General features: G+C 37.1%; 1 protein-coding gene across 4 annotated transcripts in view; it reads left to right on the top strand.

Annotated features, from left to right (window-relative positions):
- Nucleotides 1-12,138, top strand: part of HOATZ (HOATZ cilia and flagella associated protein) — a 31,489-nt gene extending 19,351 nt beyond the window's left edge. For 2 of the 4 annotated variants that reach the window (XM_023644785.2, XM_023644786.2), the window contains exons 5-7: nucleotides 9,132-9,203; nucleotides 9,808-9,860; nucleotides 11,954-12,138. In XM_023644785.2, coding sequence (XP_023500553.1) covers nucleotides 9,132-9,203; nucleotides 9,808-9,860; nucleotides 11,954-12,011 — 183 coding nt within the window. In that variant the 3' untranslated portion in view covers nucleotides 12,012-12,138. The remainder of the gene's footprint in view (nucleotides 1-9,131; nucleotides 9,204-9,807; nucleotides 9,861-11,953) is intronic. The other 2 variants (XM_014741391.3, XM_070272764.1) reach the window with 1 other exon arrangement.
- The last annotated feature ends 1,350 nt before the right edge of the window (nucleotides 12,139-13,488 follow it).

Consider the following 13,488-nt stretch of genomic DNA (forward strand, 5'->3'; position numbering starts at 1 on the left):
TATTATTGTAGTACTTATAAATTTACTATATGGAATTTGTAGAATCTGCAAAGCAGATTCAGTTAATAGACGCAGGGATGGTAGTAGTTTCATAGACTGAATTTGTAGCTGAAGCATTCTCTTATCAAAATCTACACGCTAAGAGGTACATACTGCCTTTTGGAATCAAGCCCAAATGTGAGACTTTTTACTGATACATGGTTTTACCTTAAGCCAATAAGAATTCTTACCTTCCTCAAGATTGCATTTGTAACATAGAACAGAAATGGAACTTACTGAGGATTAAGACTGTGTGTAGAATAAGAGCTAAAATTCCCTAGTGACCCTATTGGACATTTAACTCCCAATCATTGGCATAAAATGAAAAATTAAATTCTGGAGCCTCAAGAAAAAAATCAGATAATGTTTTCAACCTCTGTAAAACCATGGAACCCTTGTTTTGCTAAGGTAATATTCTGAATTTGAAATGTAATTCCCATTTTACAGATAACATAATCAAAAACTCTATCATAAATATTAATTTACAGTAAATAAGATCTTAGAAAGCTCATCAGTTTATAAGTCCCACTGTAATTCAACTGCTTTTTACCCTTTAGCCCCTTTTTGCAAAATGCTACGTGATTCTATAAAATAAGTAAATTAACTTTGATCAAAACTGACCTCAACCTGGATGGGCTCCCCCTGCTGTGTATTTTCAGAGCAAACATTTTCACCTAGACCATAAATTTTTCTGAGAGCAGAGGCTGTATTTGTCTCCTTCACCGTGGTTAATCCTAATTAATTCTTCATTTTCAGAATGAAGATTGAATGAAGAAACCATCTGTCACTGTAGGTGTGTGTTTGTGTGTGTAAGTGTGCCCAAATCTCTAGCATGTGTATAAAGTAATACAACAAAAGAAGTATAGGATGTGGAGTCAAATAGAACTGGGAATGAGCTCAAGTCCTTGGCTCCGCTGGTTACTAGTTAACTAAGTGACCCAAGAAAAGTTGTTAATTTTTATGTAGTTGAGTTCCTTCTATCTGTAAAGAGATAATAATAAAAATGATATCATCTACCTCACTGTGTTAGGAGGATTAAATGAATAATCTTTCACACACAGCCTGACATCCAGCAGTTACTCAATGAAAGTTTGTTTTTATCGTCCCTACTTTCCCTCTTTCTTTTTATTAACCCATAATTGAAAAATAAAATTTTAGCAGGTACAAAATAAGCTTTAGTATTGAATGAAATGCTTTGACTGAAGTGGTGCATCTCAAAGGACAGTGAGTGAATTCCTAAAGGCAGGGCCACCCGAGGATCCCCGTCCTCATTAAAAGACACAGTCAAGATTGGCTTGCTCATACCAGTCGTAAAAAGGGACTCTCATGATATTTTCCCTTAATCCTATCTTTATCTATCACTTGCAAAAAGAAAAATTACCACTGAAGATATATTTTGAAATTTCAACTATGGAGCAAAAATGTGTGGGCAAAGTTAATTTAACCCTTGCAAGTAAATAAAAGGTAATTAGATTTATCCTAGTGCCTCTCTCTACAAGTGTAGATTAAGAGGTGAATGTCATGAAGATTCTGAAGGTTTGGGTCAGTGGTTCTCAACAAGAACTCTATCAAAAATGAACTAGGAAAGGAATATTTTCAACTATCCACATCCTTTGCAACAATTCTTGGAAACCTAGAAGAAGACTCTAGTACAGAAGCTAACTTACTGAAGCCAAGGCACTATCAGATGTGGTGAATAGTACGGTGAGCAGACCCAACTCAATACAAGGCAAACCCATGAGCTATATGGTGACTAAAATTAGTTGAAATGATAAATATGGCCCTAATCTGCATAAAGACTATAGGTTTGGTTTGCTTGCTTATTCTGGTTTTGTGTTTGAATAAATAGATGGGCCTGTCTTTTATTTCTTGAAATAGTTTGGTAAGTTATTTTTTCTCTAGGAAATTGTCCATTTCATCTACATTTTCAAACTTATTGGTTAAAGGATTCATAGTGTTTTAAAGGACTTATTGTTTTAATCTCTGCCATAGCTCTAGTTATTATCCCCTTTCATTTCTAATCATTTGTATATTTTCCTCTTAAGTAATTATGCCAAAGAGTTATCGATTTTAATAGTCTTTTCAAAAAACCAACATTTGTGGCTGGGCTGGTGGTGTAGTGGTTAAGTTCACACACTCTGCTTTGGTGGCCTGGGGTTTGGTGGTTTGGATCCCAAGCATGGACCTACATACCACTCATCAAGCCATGCTGTGGTGACATCCCACATACAAAATAGAGGAAGATGGCACAGATATTAGCTCAGTGACAGTCTTCCTTGAGCAAAAAGAGGAAGATTGGCAACAGATGTTAACTCTGGGCCAATCTTTCTCACCCAAAAAAAAAAAAAACAGCATTCACCTTTATTATCCTTTAAGGTATTTTTGTTTTCTTTATTAATAGTTATTGATTTTTATTACTTAAATTTTGGGTTAGTTCTTATTTTCTTTCTAACTTTCTTTCCTTTTCACTTTGTTTCTTAATTTACCATTTTATCTGTTTTCTAATATAAGCATTTACAGCTATAAATATCCCTCAAAGTACTATTTTAGCTGCGTCTCACAAGTTATATAGTATTTTCATTAATATTCCATTTTAAATACTTCTCAATTTTTATTTTGATTTATAATTTGTTCCATGAATTATTTAGAAGTAGGCTTTTTAATTTCCGAATATATGACATCTTATCTGTTTTTTATCTCTAACTTAATTACAGTGAAGTCAGAAACATAGTTCCTATCTTCTACTAAATCAAGTATAAACAGAGCTATCTTTATGTCAAGATCATCCATATGATGCCATTCAGCTGTCCTTCCCTATACTGTACCCCTATTCCCCAAAACACTCATCTTGTCCGTCAAACCAGGCTTATCACCTTTAAGCTCATTCCTACCTCCATGTCTCTTTATTTTTGATTGGACTTCTATCTTCTTTTCATCACTGAGAGTGCTTTTTGTGTTATGATCATTAAGCTAACCCACTGCTTCCCTAGCTGCCTTTCTCCCTTTGAAGCATTATTTTTAAATCCTTAGATTACTTTGTTGAAGCTCCTTTTAGGTTCTTCTAAAACTTTTACATGTTTTAAAATTTTAAACTTATATTAAGATTTTAGATTCAGCAATGGATGTGTGTAAATATTATTTTTCTTTATGTGCTTTCTTTCACATTTTCTGATGTTTGTGCCATGAGCATATATTGTATTTGTATTCAATGGAAAGAATTTTTCCATTTGAACTAATCTATTTCCCCCACTGCTTCTTAGTCTATTTTCTTCATTTTTTTTTCCCTTTCAGAACATCTGCTCCTCTTGCTATATAACAATAATATTTTTGAGAAATAACTACATAGCATATACACTATAAGTCCTTTACTCATATTCTTATTTAATCCTCAGAACAACTCTGTCTCAGAAACATTGTAATTACAGATTATTACAGATGAGGAAGCTGAAGCTGAAACATGTATGTGACTTTTTCAAGGTCCCAAAGCTAAAATATAGTAAAGACAGCTCAATCCGGGGTCCCTCTGATGATGGAGCTAAGGTGCTTGACTACTATACCATACTGGTTTCAAGAGTTTCTAGATTCTCTAAGTATTGGGATGGTTGCCAGGTAACTAAGCAAAGAGCTGATTTTGGAATCAATTCAATATTCTTCTAAGATATTATTAAGGTTAAATTCGGTAATTCAGCTTTTATACTATGGTAATCAAGAGCAAGTTTCTTTTGTAATGTAGATAGGTAATCAGAGAAATAAACACTACCATATGCTTTTTGTTTTTTTTTTTTTGGTGAGGAATATTGGCCCTGAGCTAACATCTGTTGCTGATCTTCCTCTTTTTGCTTGAGGAAGATTGTCACTGAGCTAACATCTGTGCCAATCTTCCTCTGTTTTATGTGGGATACTGCCACAGCGTGGCTTGACAAGGAGTCCTAGGTCTGTGCCCGGGATCCGAACCCATGAACCCTGGGCTGCCAAGCAGAGTAAGTGAACTTAGTCACTACATACACCACCAGGCCAGCCTCTACTGTATGCTATTTTTTTTTTTTTAAAGATTTTATTTTTTCCTTTTTCTCCCCAAAGCCCCCCGGTACATAGTTGTGTATTCTTCGTTGTGGGTTCTTCTAGTTGTGGCATGTGGGACGCTGCCTCAGCGTGGTCTGATGAGTAGTGCCATGTCTGCGCCAGGGATTCGAACCAACGAAACACTGGGCCGCCTGCAGCGGAGCGCGTGAACTTAACCACTCGGCCACGGGGCCAGCCCCTACTGTATGCTATTTTTGAAGAATGTTTCAGTCGAAAATTTCCACCATAATACAAGGAAGAAATGCATTTTTCATATGAGAACCAGGTCTTGAGAAGAAAAGACCTTTCTTTTAAAGTCTAACATTTATTACAAGCTTTTTTATAACTGCAGATTAACTTGGGAGAAGATTTATATACAATGGAGAAGTTGTGGACAGAGGAATTTGCACTGCACAATTAAGGGCAAGTAATATCTTAGATATTCCTCCTTGTTTCTCCTTTCTTCCTTCCAACTCTATTTACCAACTCCCCCAGAGGTCAGAGGTTGAATCATCAGAAATTCTCCATACCTGTACACAGAAGCTAGGCAATCCATCCTTTTCTTTTTTCCACTCTTCCACATTTTGAAAGCATCAAAAGAAAAATTTTCTCTCATAATAATAATATTGCTTCCATTTATAAAATATCCACCATATGCTGTGCATTCTGTTAAGTAATGTTTGCATTATCTCCAATTTTCACAGCAATCTTCTTTATATATGAGAAATCCAAGACTCAAAGAAGTAGTTCTTTGATTTACCCAAGATCACAAACTTCCAACCTATGGGTTAGTAATTACAGTTGGAGGGAAGAAAGGAGGAACCAGGAAGGACAGTCACAATATTACTTGTCATTAATCACTCAGCAGAATTGATGTTCAAACCCAAATGCATTTGACGCCACTAATCTGTGTTGCCACCCAAGTTGTTTGGCTCTGAAAAGCCAAAAATAGAGAACTAAGCAATTTTCTTGAATTTTCTTGAATAGTTCTTAGAGTGGCACTAAAACTCACTAAACATCTATGAGACATTAAAATTATATATTATCATATTCTAATTTCCAGGAATCAATTTTTATTCCATAATTTATTTTTTCAAGAATAGTATATCAATGTAAATAATAGAAATAAAATGTATTAGAAAATATCCAAAGCAAAATATTGTAAATATAAAATCTGACCCCCTTGTAGTAGTATTTGAAGAATTAATAAATTAAATGATTAAAGTATCTTATAAAACTCTATTAATGAACACAAACAAAACACTATGATTAGAAATGAGAATTCTTTTGTTGTTATGAAATTAACAAGTAAATTATTTATTCCTACTACTAAGGTAAATTGTAAGGATTTCCTCTTACCACTGAATTTATTCAGTTATCCTGGAGGAGATTTCTTAGAATAATCGGCAATGTTTTTGTTCTGATGACACAGTTGCTTTCAGTAGTTTGGTTATTCATTCCCAGGAAACATGTCCAGGAAGCAAAAATCAAATCATGTTTGAAAGCTTTGTTTCTGGTGCATTATACTATATTATATTATAAAACTGATTAGGCCAGTATAATAAAAAAAGGGCTTGCTGGGCCCAGCCCAGTGGTGTGGTGGTTAAGTTCACATGCTCTGCTTCAGCAGCCTGGAGTTCGCAGTTTTGGATCGTGGGTAGAGACCAAGCACCACTTATCAAGCCATGCTGTGGCAGAATCCCATATGAAATAGAGGAAGATTGGCACAGATGTTAGCGACAATCTTCCTCAAGCAAAAAGAGGAAGATTGGCAACAGATGTTAGCTCAGGGCCAATCTTCTTCTTCAAAAAAAAAAAAAAATTAAAAAAAAGAACTTGAAATCAAAATTTTAAAATGAACGAGGGGCCGGCCCCATGGCCGGGTAGTTGAGTTCATGCGCTCTGCTTCGGCAGCCCAGGGTTTTGCCAGTTCAGATCCTGGGTGCGGACATGGCACTGCTCATTAGACCATGCTGAGGCAGCATCCCACATGCCACAACTAGAAGGACCTACAACTATGTGCTGGGGGAAATTGGGGATAAAAAGCAGAAGGAAAAAAAAAAAAGATTGGCGACAGTTGTTAGCTCGGGTGCAAATCTTTAAAAATGAACAAACTTTTTCTTCTACTATTATTTTAGAATCTCGTAACTAAATATTTGTCCTTTTTTTATATTGGAAGTCTTAGGGCAATATAACTTGCCAATGGCTACCTAGTAGTTACACAGAAAATAATCACATCGTTTTGTTCATAGGGAATTTTAAGAACTAAACTTACCCACTGTTCGATTTTGCTTTTAGAAAATTTTCTTTTTTGCTTGGGCTAATAGTTATATATTAGACAGTGTAATGACTTCATTCATACATCATGACCCAATTCAATTCAATAGAAATTCATTGATTCTCATATACAAGGCAGTGCTAAGCTCTAAGAAAAGATAAAAAGATGAGTAAGACTCTGAAAGAGCCATGGTAGCAACTGTGGGATAGAGCAGAGAGAGTAAGATCAATGCCATCATAAAGGAATAAAGTGCTATGGAATCACAGGATGAGAGCAATTAATTCCAAGTGAGTACATGCATAATGGAAAAGTTGGAAGGAAACTAACATTGAATACCTACACTGAAAATATCCCCGGTCTTTATCTACAGACATTATTTTGTTCAATCCATAGCAAGTTGACAGGTATTGTGAAACTTAGCTTGATTCTAAAAGTACCCTGAATATTTTTTTCTTTCAATAACTGTGATATATGATGCCTAAAATTCAAGTAAAAACTAGAAATCTTGTCCCCAAATAAATAAAATTCAAACTTTGAAGGTTCTTAAAATGCAGGATTGATACAACTTGAACAGAATGATGCAAAGCCAAGGCACAGCGTACCTGGCCCAGTGGCTGGTTCCTCTGCCCCAGCACAGGCTCCTCCACTCGAGTCGCAGTGGAGCATGCCTGAGGTCTGCAGCTTCTCTTCAGGCCTCGAGACTGAAGAATCCACCTGAGGAATGACTCAGCGATGCAGCAGCCTCTAAGGCTTTGCACACTGTTTCCTCTGCCTCAAAAGCTTTCTTTCCCATCCTGTCTCCGTGGTTATCTGGTGACTGCCACTTCCAGGTCTGAGCTTGGACATTACCTGGTCTAGGACGTCTTCTCTAAGTGCCCCCCACAGATACATACACACCCTAGTCTGAATTAATGGTCCCTTTCAGGGTTCTAATTGCACCCTATACTAACCCCATCATAGCACGTTCTAAACTATTTACTTGTCTTTTCTCCACAAGCCTGAAATCACCTTGCAGGCACAAACTGTGTTTTGTTCAGCCCATAGAACAGTAATGTTACATGGTAGGTGCTCGTTAAGGATTGAAATGTGTCCCTCAAAGAAAGATATGTTGAAGTCCTAACCCCCAGTACATCAAAATATGACCTTACTTGGAAATAGAGTCATTATAGATGAAATTAGTTAGGAAGCTAATCCTGGAGTAGAGTGGGCCCCTAACGCAATAGGACCCGTGTCTTTATAAGAAGGCCATGTGAAGACAGAAACACACAGAGAGAAAGCAATGTGACAACAACGGCAGAGAATGGAATAACATGGCTGCCAGCCAAGGAACGCCACAGACTGCCAGCAAACCCCCAGAAGGTAGGAAGGAAGAGGCAAGAAGGATTCCCCCACAGGTCAGAGGGAGCAGGTCCTGTCGGACACCTTGATTTTGGACTTCTACCCTCCAGAACTGTGAGACAATAAATATCTATTGTTTTAAGCTACCCAGTTATGATACTTTGTTACAGGCCTAGGAAAACAGTGCAGATCTCAATAAATTTGAATAGATGGATGGATGGATGACTCAGAATTTTTACTTGCCTATGACAAACTGTGTTGGTTCTCAGTTATTTCTTGCTTCTGTCCTTGATCTAAACAGAACTTCTTTCATTTTATTTGGCCATTCAAAGCTACAAGTTTTATTTGTCAGATTCTCAGGTTTTTCTTTTGTTCCCAAATACTCATGTGATTTTCTACCTGGCTATTTTCAAAACTGAACAACTGGATTCTATGAAAAAAAAAATTGTACCTATATTTACCTCTTTTTATATGGTCTGTATCTTGATAAATCTTAATGCTTGCACTAGATTAGCTTTTTACACTTAGGAAAACTTACCTGAAAATGTGCTTATCTCAATACATAAGACAGAAGAGAGATGAGAGGATAAGGCTCTGTTCCATATTCAAGATGCCAAGAGCCCTCCTGTCATGGACTGAGGTGGTGGCACGCTATTGGAGCTTGCTGATGTGGTATCCTGCTACCATTTAATGGCAATTTAGTGTGGTGGTCAATCACTTGTGCTTTGTTGTGAAATAGACCTGATATCAAATCCAGTTCTGCCCCTTTATAGCTTATAAATCATTTAACCTTAGAAAGCTTCAGATTCCTCATCTGTAAAACGAGATGATAGTAATGTCAAACTTCTGGACTATGTTGAAGTTCTTGTGATAAAGTGCTTGGCATAGTTCATGTAGTAAAGTCTTAATAAAAGTTAATTATTATTAGATGGGCAAGAAAAATCCCTTCCATTTAGGATCAAAATAAAATTATTTTGTAAAGGAGCATCCTCTGGAATAAAAACTGGATTGTGTTACAAATGAAAAGTATAAATTTATCTTGGAAAAAATATTTTAAAATTCTGCCAAAAAATACAAGAAGCAAAATGAAAAACTTCTACCCTCCATAGGCACAATGCTTTATTATTAAGTCAGAAGACTCATACTTAGGTCCAGCCCCGTGACGTAGTGGTTAAGTCCAGTGCACTGCACTTCAGCAGCCCAGGTTTGCAGGTTCGGATCCCAGGTGCAGACCTACACCACTGTCAAGCCACGCTGTGGTGGCAACCCACATATAAAGTGGAGGAAGATTGGCACAGATGTTAACTCTCAGGCAAAAAAAAGAGGAGGATTGGCAACAGATGTTGGCTCAGAGCAAATCTGCCTCAACAAAAAAAAAAAGACATCCTTGTTTTTTTTTTTTTCATTTAAACAGGCTAAAACAAGAAATGAGATTCTCCAACTCTTAAGAAAACAAAGAGAAGAAAGGATCTCGGTGAGACTGACAGTGAGACATTCAGATAAATCTATGTGTTGGGGGGTGAACTATGGCAAATTCTCAGACGTTTTATAGATTGACCTCCTAAATCTAGATACCCAGGGTCTAGAGGCTTCTATGTGCTGCAGATGGGCAGGGTGTATAAACATCAGATAATTTGGCAGTCCTTGATAAACCAAAGCTATCTCCAGAGTGTGCAGTTCTGCTGGCATAGAAATGACATGTTAGTGTCAGTGGGCTTATTGTCACATACTGTAAAGCTATAGGATATTAATATGGGGTATTAACAGTGCTTATATTTATTTTACAATGATTGATCTTGCTTAGATCATACAAAAGCAAATGCTAAGTGAAGAGAAACAAGCTTAATAAAAACAATAATAGCACCCTGTAAACTTATGGATGTACAAACACACACTCTCCTCAATGAACCCCAAATTCCCTAATCTGGAACATTTCCGACCCCACAGTCTCCAGATTTAAGAAGCTAGTCTGTCTAAACTCTGATAATTTTACCTCATTTTTTTTCAAGTAAGTAAATTTCATCCCACGCAAGAAGTAAAAATTTTCCTTTTTGATTTATATTTTGTTTTGTTTTGTCTTGTTCTTTCAGAAAGAACTGGTTTCCCTTCCTTATAAACCAAAGGCCAAAATACACAAAGCAAAGTAAGTTTACTTCTGTCAAAAGCTTCTCACCTTTCTAGTTCCCCCATAAAAAAGCATTTCTTTTTTCTTACTCACTTTACCTCCCACCCTCAAATCTTCTTAAAACTCTCCCAGCATTCTAGAGATTTCTTGCCTTGAATAAACTTTCTCTTCCTCTACGTTAAAGCCTGTGTGCCCCTTGCATATCTGTGCAATATACAAGCATAGGTTGGTGCAAACAAGAGAGTGGATCAACCTTGAATCTCTGTACACATTCTCTCCCACTTCTTTCTCAGCTTGGGTTCTTGTATTCACCTGCCATCGTGCCCTCTCAGCTCCCCTCTCCCCTCCCCACACCTAGCCCCACATCTTCAGCAAATCAGCAGATCTCCTAGATTATCAGCTCTGATACCACCAACGGCATGCCTAAGGTTGCTAAACCTAAATTCATGTAGCAAGGGCTTTAGCCCCACAGTGCTGGGCCTTATCCCTGGAATAATGTTAGAGCAGGACCAGGCACATGGTCCAGAAGAGTTTAAAGAAAACCAGCTATCACCAATTAATCATTAAAGAACCCCTAATAAAAAAATCTCTCCATTTGTATATTAAGACTGAAAACCAATGTGGCTAACTCAACATTAATTTGACAAATATTTATTTGCATACTATATTCAGGGAAGAACAGAAAGTAATAGAATTTTTATTCTTATCTCATTGGTATTGAGGCTGATTCCCTTTAAATTTATCAAATGCTATTAAAGAAAAATGAATATGTCTATAGTAATTTTAAAAACTTCTGGAAAAAATGGAAAGATCATTTAAGCACCTGGCTATATTGTCTACACAACGCTCAGCAACTTAACTTCTTGCTTTTTAGCCAGATCATAGGACTTAGCTTCCTAGGGTAGAGCAAACAGTCAAACCGAAAGATTCGCTTATCTGATTCAAACAATAGATGGAGACTGCTACTTGAAGAGCAGGAAGAGCTGTGTCTGGGTGCCTTAGATTTCTGTGCACATTTTTACAGGAATGATCAGAACATTCCTGCTACTATCTATGTGGATCCACCTAAGAGTAAAACATTATTTCACAGTTTGAACAAATAATTCCCATAACGATTTAAATGCTTACTTAATTCCTTTTGTACATCAGCTTGCCCATTCTCCCTCCTCCGTCCTGAAGCCTTGAATTTCATTCCCTTTCACTGTGACATCGTCTTCCTCTGAGCTTCTTACACAGTTGTATACAACAGTACAGTTGTATACTGTCTGTAGCATTCTTTTGGCAATTAGTCGTGTACTACTTTGTGCCCATATTTTATAATTGTTCAACTCCTTATCTCTTATTTAACATTTTGCATATTTTTGACTTATTTATGACTATATTGTAAGCTCCATGAGAAACTGGATCACCCAAAGTGCCTAGCACACTGCCTATATGTAGGAACTCAGAAAATATTTGTAACAAAAAAAATTTTAGTTCAAAAACATCACGTAATTCAGTATTAGCGAATTTAGAAAGTGATGTTTTTATACTGTACATTAATTTATAAACTTTTTTAAATTTTGAAATATTTTAGACACAATTGTAAAATACTTTAATTTTTCCCTCTTTTTCCTGTCTCCATCCTTTTCTGTCAAAAACCCCCCTACATATACAGATACCCCCTCCTCCAACAGATCTTAGGATAATCCAAGTCCCCTTGTATCAGAAGGAAAGAACTAGAAAGTGTGTACATAGTAAGGCTTTAGTAGCAATATGTTTACTATCCACCCCAGGAATATTTGCATTTTGAAAGAGAGCTGACTAGAAGGAACAATGGGTAATCCAAAAAAATCAATTACCAATGATGAAATCTCGGAAGTTTGACTCTTGGGCGAGCCAAATATATTTAGGGTTAGGAGGTCTTCTCCCATGCCCTTCAAATCACACTTCACAGTAGAATGACCACTCCTCCCACGTGTAAGTTTATACTTGGTTGCAAATCTAATGCATAGTCAGTATCCAAGACAGTAAATCTAATTGGGGAAACATTCACCAGTTGTTTTCATGCTGCATTCTGTTCACAACTACAGAGTTCTGTGTTTTGAAACTGTTCATGTTACTGCCAACAGGAAAGTGATATCAGAGTCTGACAAAGAAGAACAAGAAGAAGTCAAAGCCTTGGACTAATTTGATTGACACATGGTAGAGGATGGCTCTCTTAGATCTTCACTTTTGAAACAGCCTGCTCTTACAGCAGGATCGCTGGGATCACTTAGTTAAAATAGACAAAGAAATAAAAGCTAAAGATGCAGTATTCATAGGAATTTTACCAGTTATTGAATACTTGTGTCTATTTTACTTATTGGACACTACTGTATTTGACACCACACAATTATCATCTTTCTCATCTTACACATTCTCAAACTCCTATTTATCTCATTTTCATTTGAAGGATATTTCCAAAATTGCTACATTTAATCTATATTATGAATGTCAGATAAACAAGAAACAGGGGCTTTACATGCCCCAACTTGTAGACCACCCGTAAAAACAATTAATACGGAAATAGGGATGAAAGGGTAATCCTGAAAACTTTAAAGTCTTCTTGCTGTAAAAAAAAAAAAAACCTATTTGCCAAAATTTGGTTTATTCAGTCTCTGGAAAACGTCTGAAGTCAGAAATCAATTGCTTCTACTTCTGTGAATAGCTGGCTTAGCATTCCTCTGTCTTACACAGATGTGCGTAATCCCAGCGCCAACCTCCCTCACTTTCAAAGGTCATTCCCCTTGGTATATATTGGAAAAGAGAAGGTTAAGTATTTGTCCCTTCTGCATTTTCCAACTGGCAGTCCTACTCAGGGTTGTACACTCTGCTCCAGTGCTCACAGCGCTATCTAGGACCACTATTCCCTTCGCTCTTGGCCTCTACCTACAACTCCTGGACAGCACCTCCGTAAGATGCAGCTCCCACTCCACAGTGCTGAGAAAGGAATGATGACCCATTGATCAGAACTTAATCACAGGGACACACCTGCAAGGGAGGCTGGGAAACAGTCTTTAAATAGGGGGTCATCCGCCTAGTTAAAATTCAGGACTCTATGGCTAACAGAAGTGGAGAATGGATATTAGTGGACGACCAGCAGTTTCTGCCACAACACCATTTGGAGAAAAGTATTTTGAAGAGTACTTATTTTGAAGAAGAAAGGCAGGCCTAGAAAAGGGAAATTCAGAAAGTTGTAAATTGACAATCTCATCTCAGCCCTCTTAAAAATAAAAGAAATGCTAGCAGAGTGATGTGTTTGTCTGCCAGACAGATAGGTCTCTGTTGTGAAGATGGATATAGAAGGCTATCAAAGCCTAAACTTTCAAATCATCTAACTAATTCCCTTTGTTCTGATTCCATGCTCACTGAGAAATATTCTCCTGCCCAGAGGCAAAGTATATGCTCAACAGACCAATGTAAACACTGGTTTACCTGATGATTACATTTCTCAATGTGTAAATATATTAGTCTCTTAGATTGAGTTTGAGCTTGTCAAACGAAGGATTGGGCCCTGGACCAAGACAATTTCACCAAGAAAAATTCCACTTTGTGAGCTTTCTTGGCAACCAGCCTTCCCCTGGTGACACCCCTCCGCATTTCCAGGTGTCATGGTTATGTGTTG

Source organism: Equus caballus, chromosome 7 (assembly GCF_041296265.1).
Source record: "Equus caballus isolate H_3958 breed thoroughbred chromosome 7, TB-T2T, whole genome shotgun sequence".
Classification (NCBI taxonomy): Eukaryota; Metazoa; Chordata; class Mammalia; order Perissodactyla; family Equidae; genus Equus; species Equus caballus.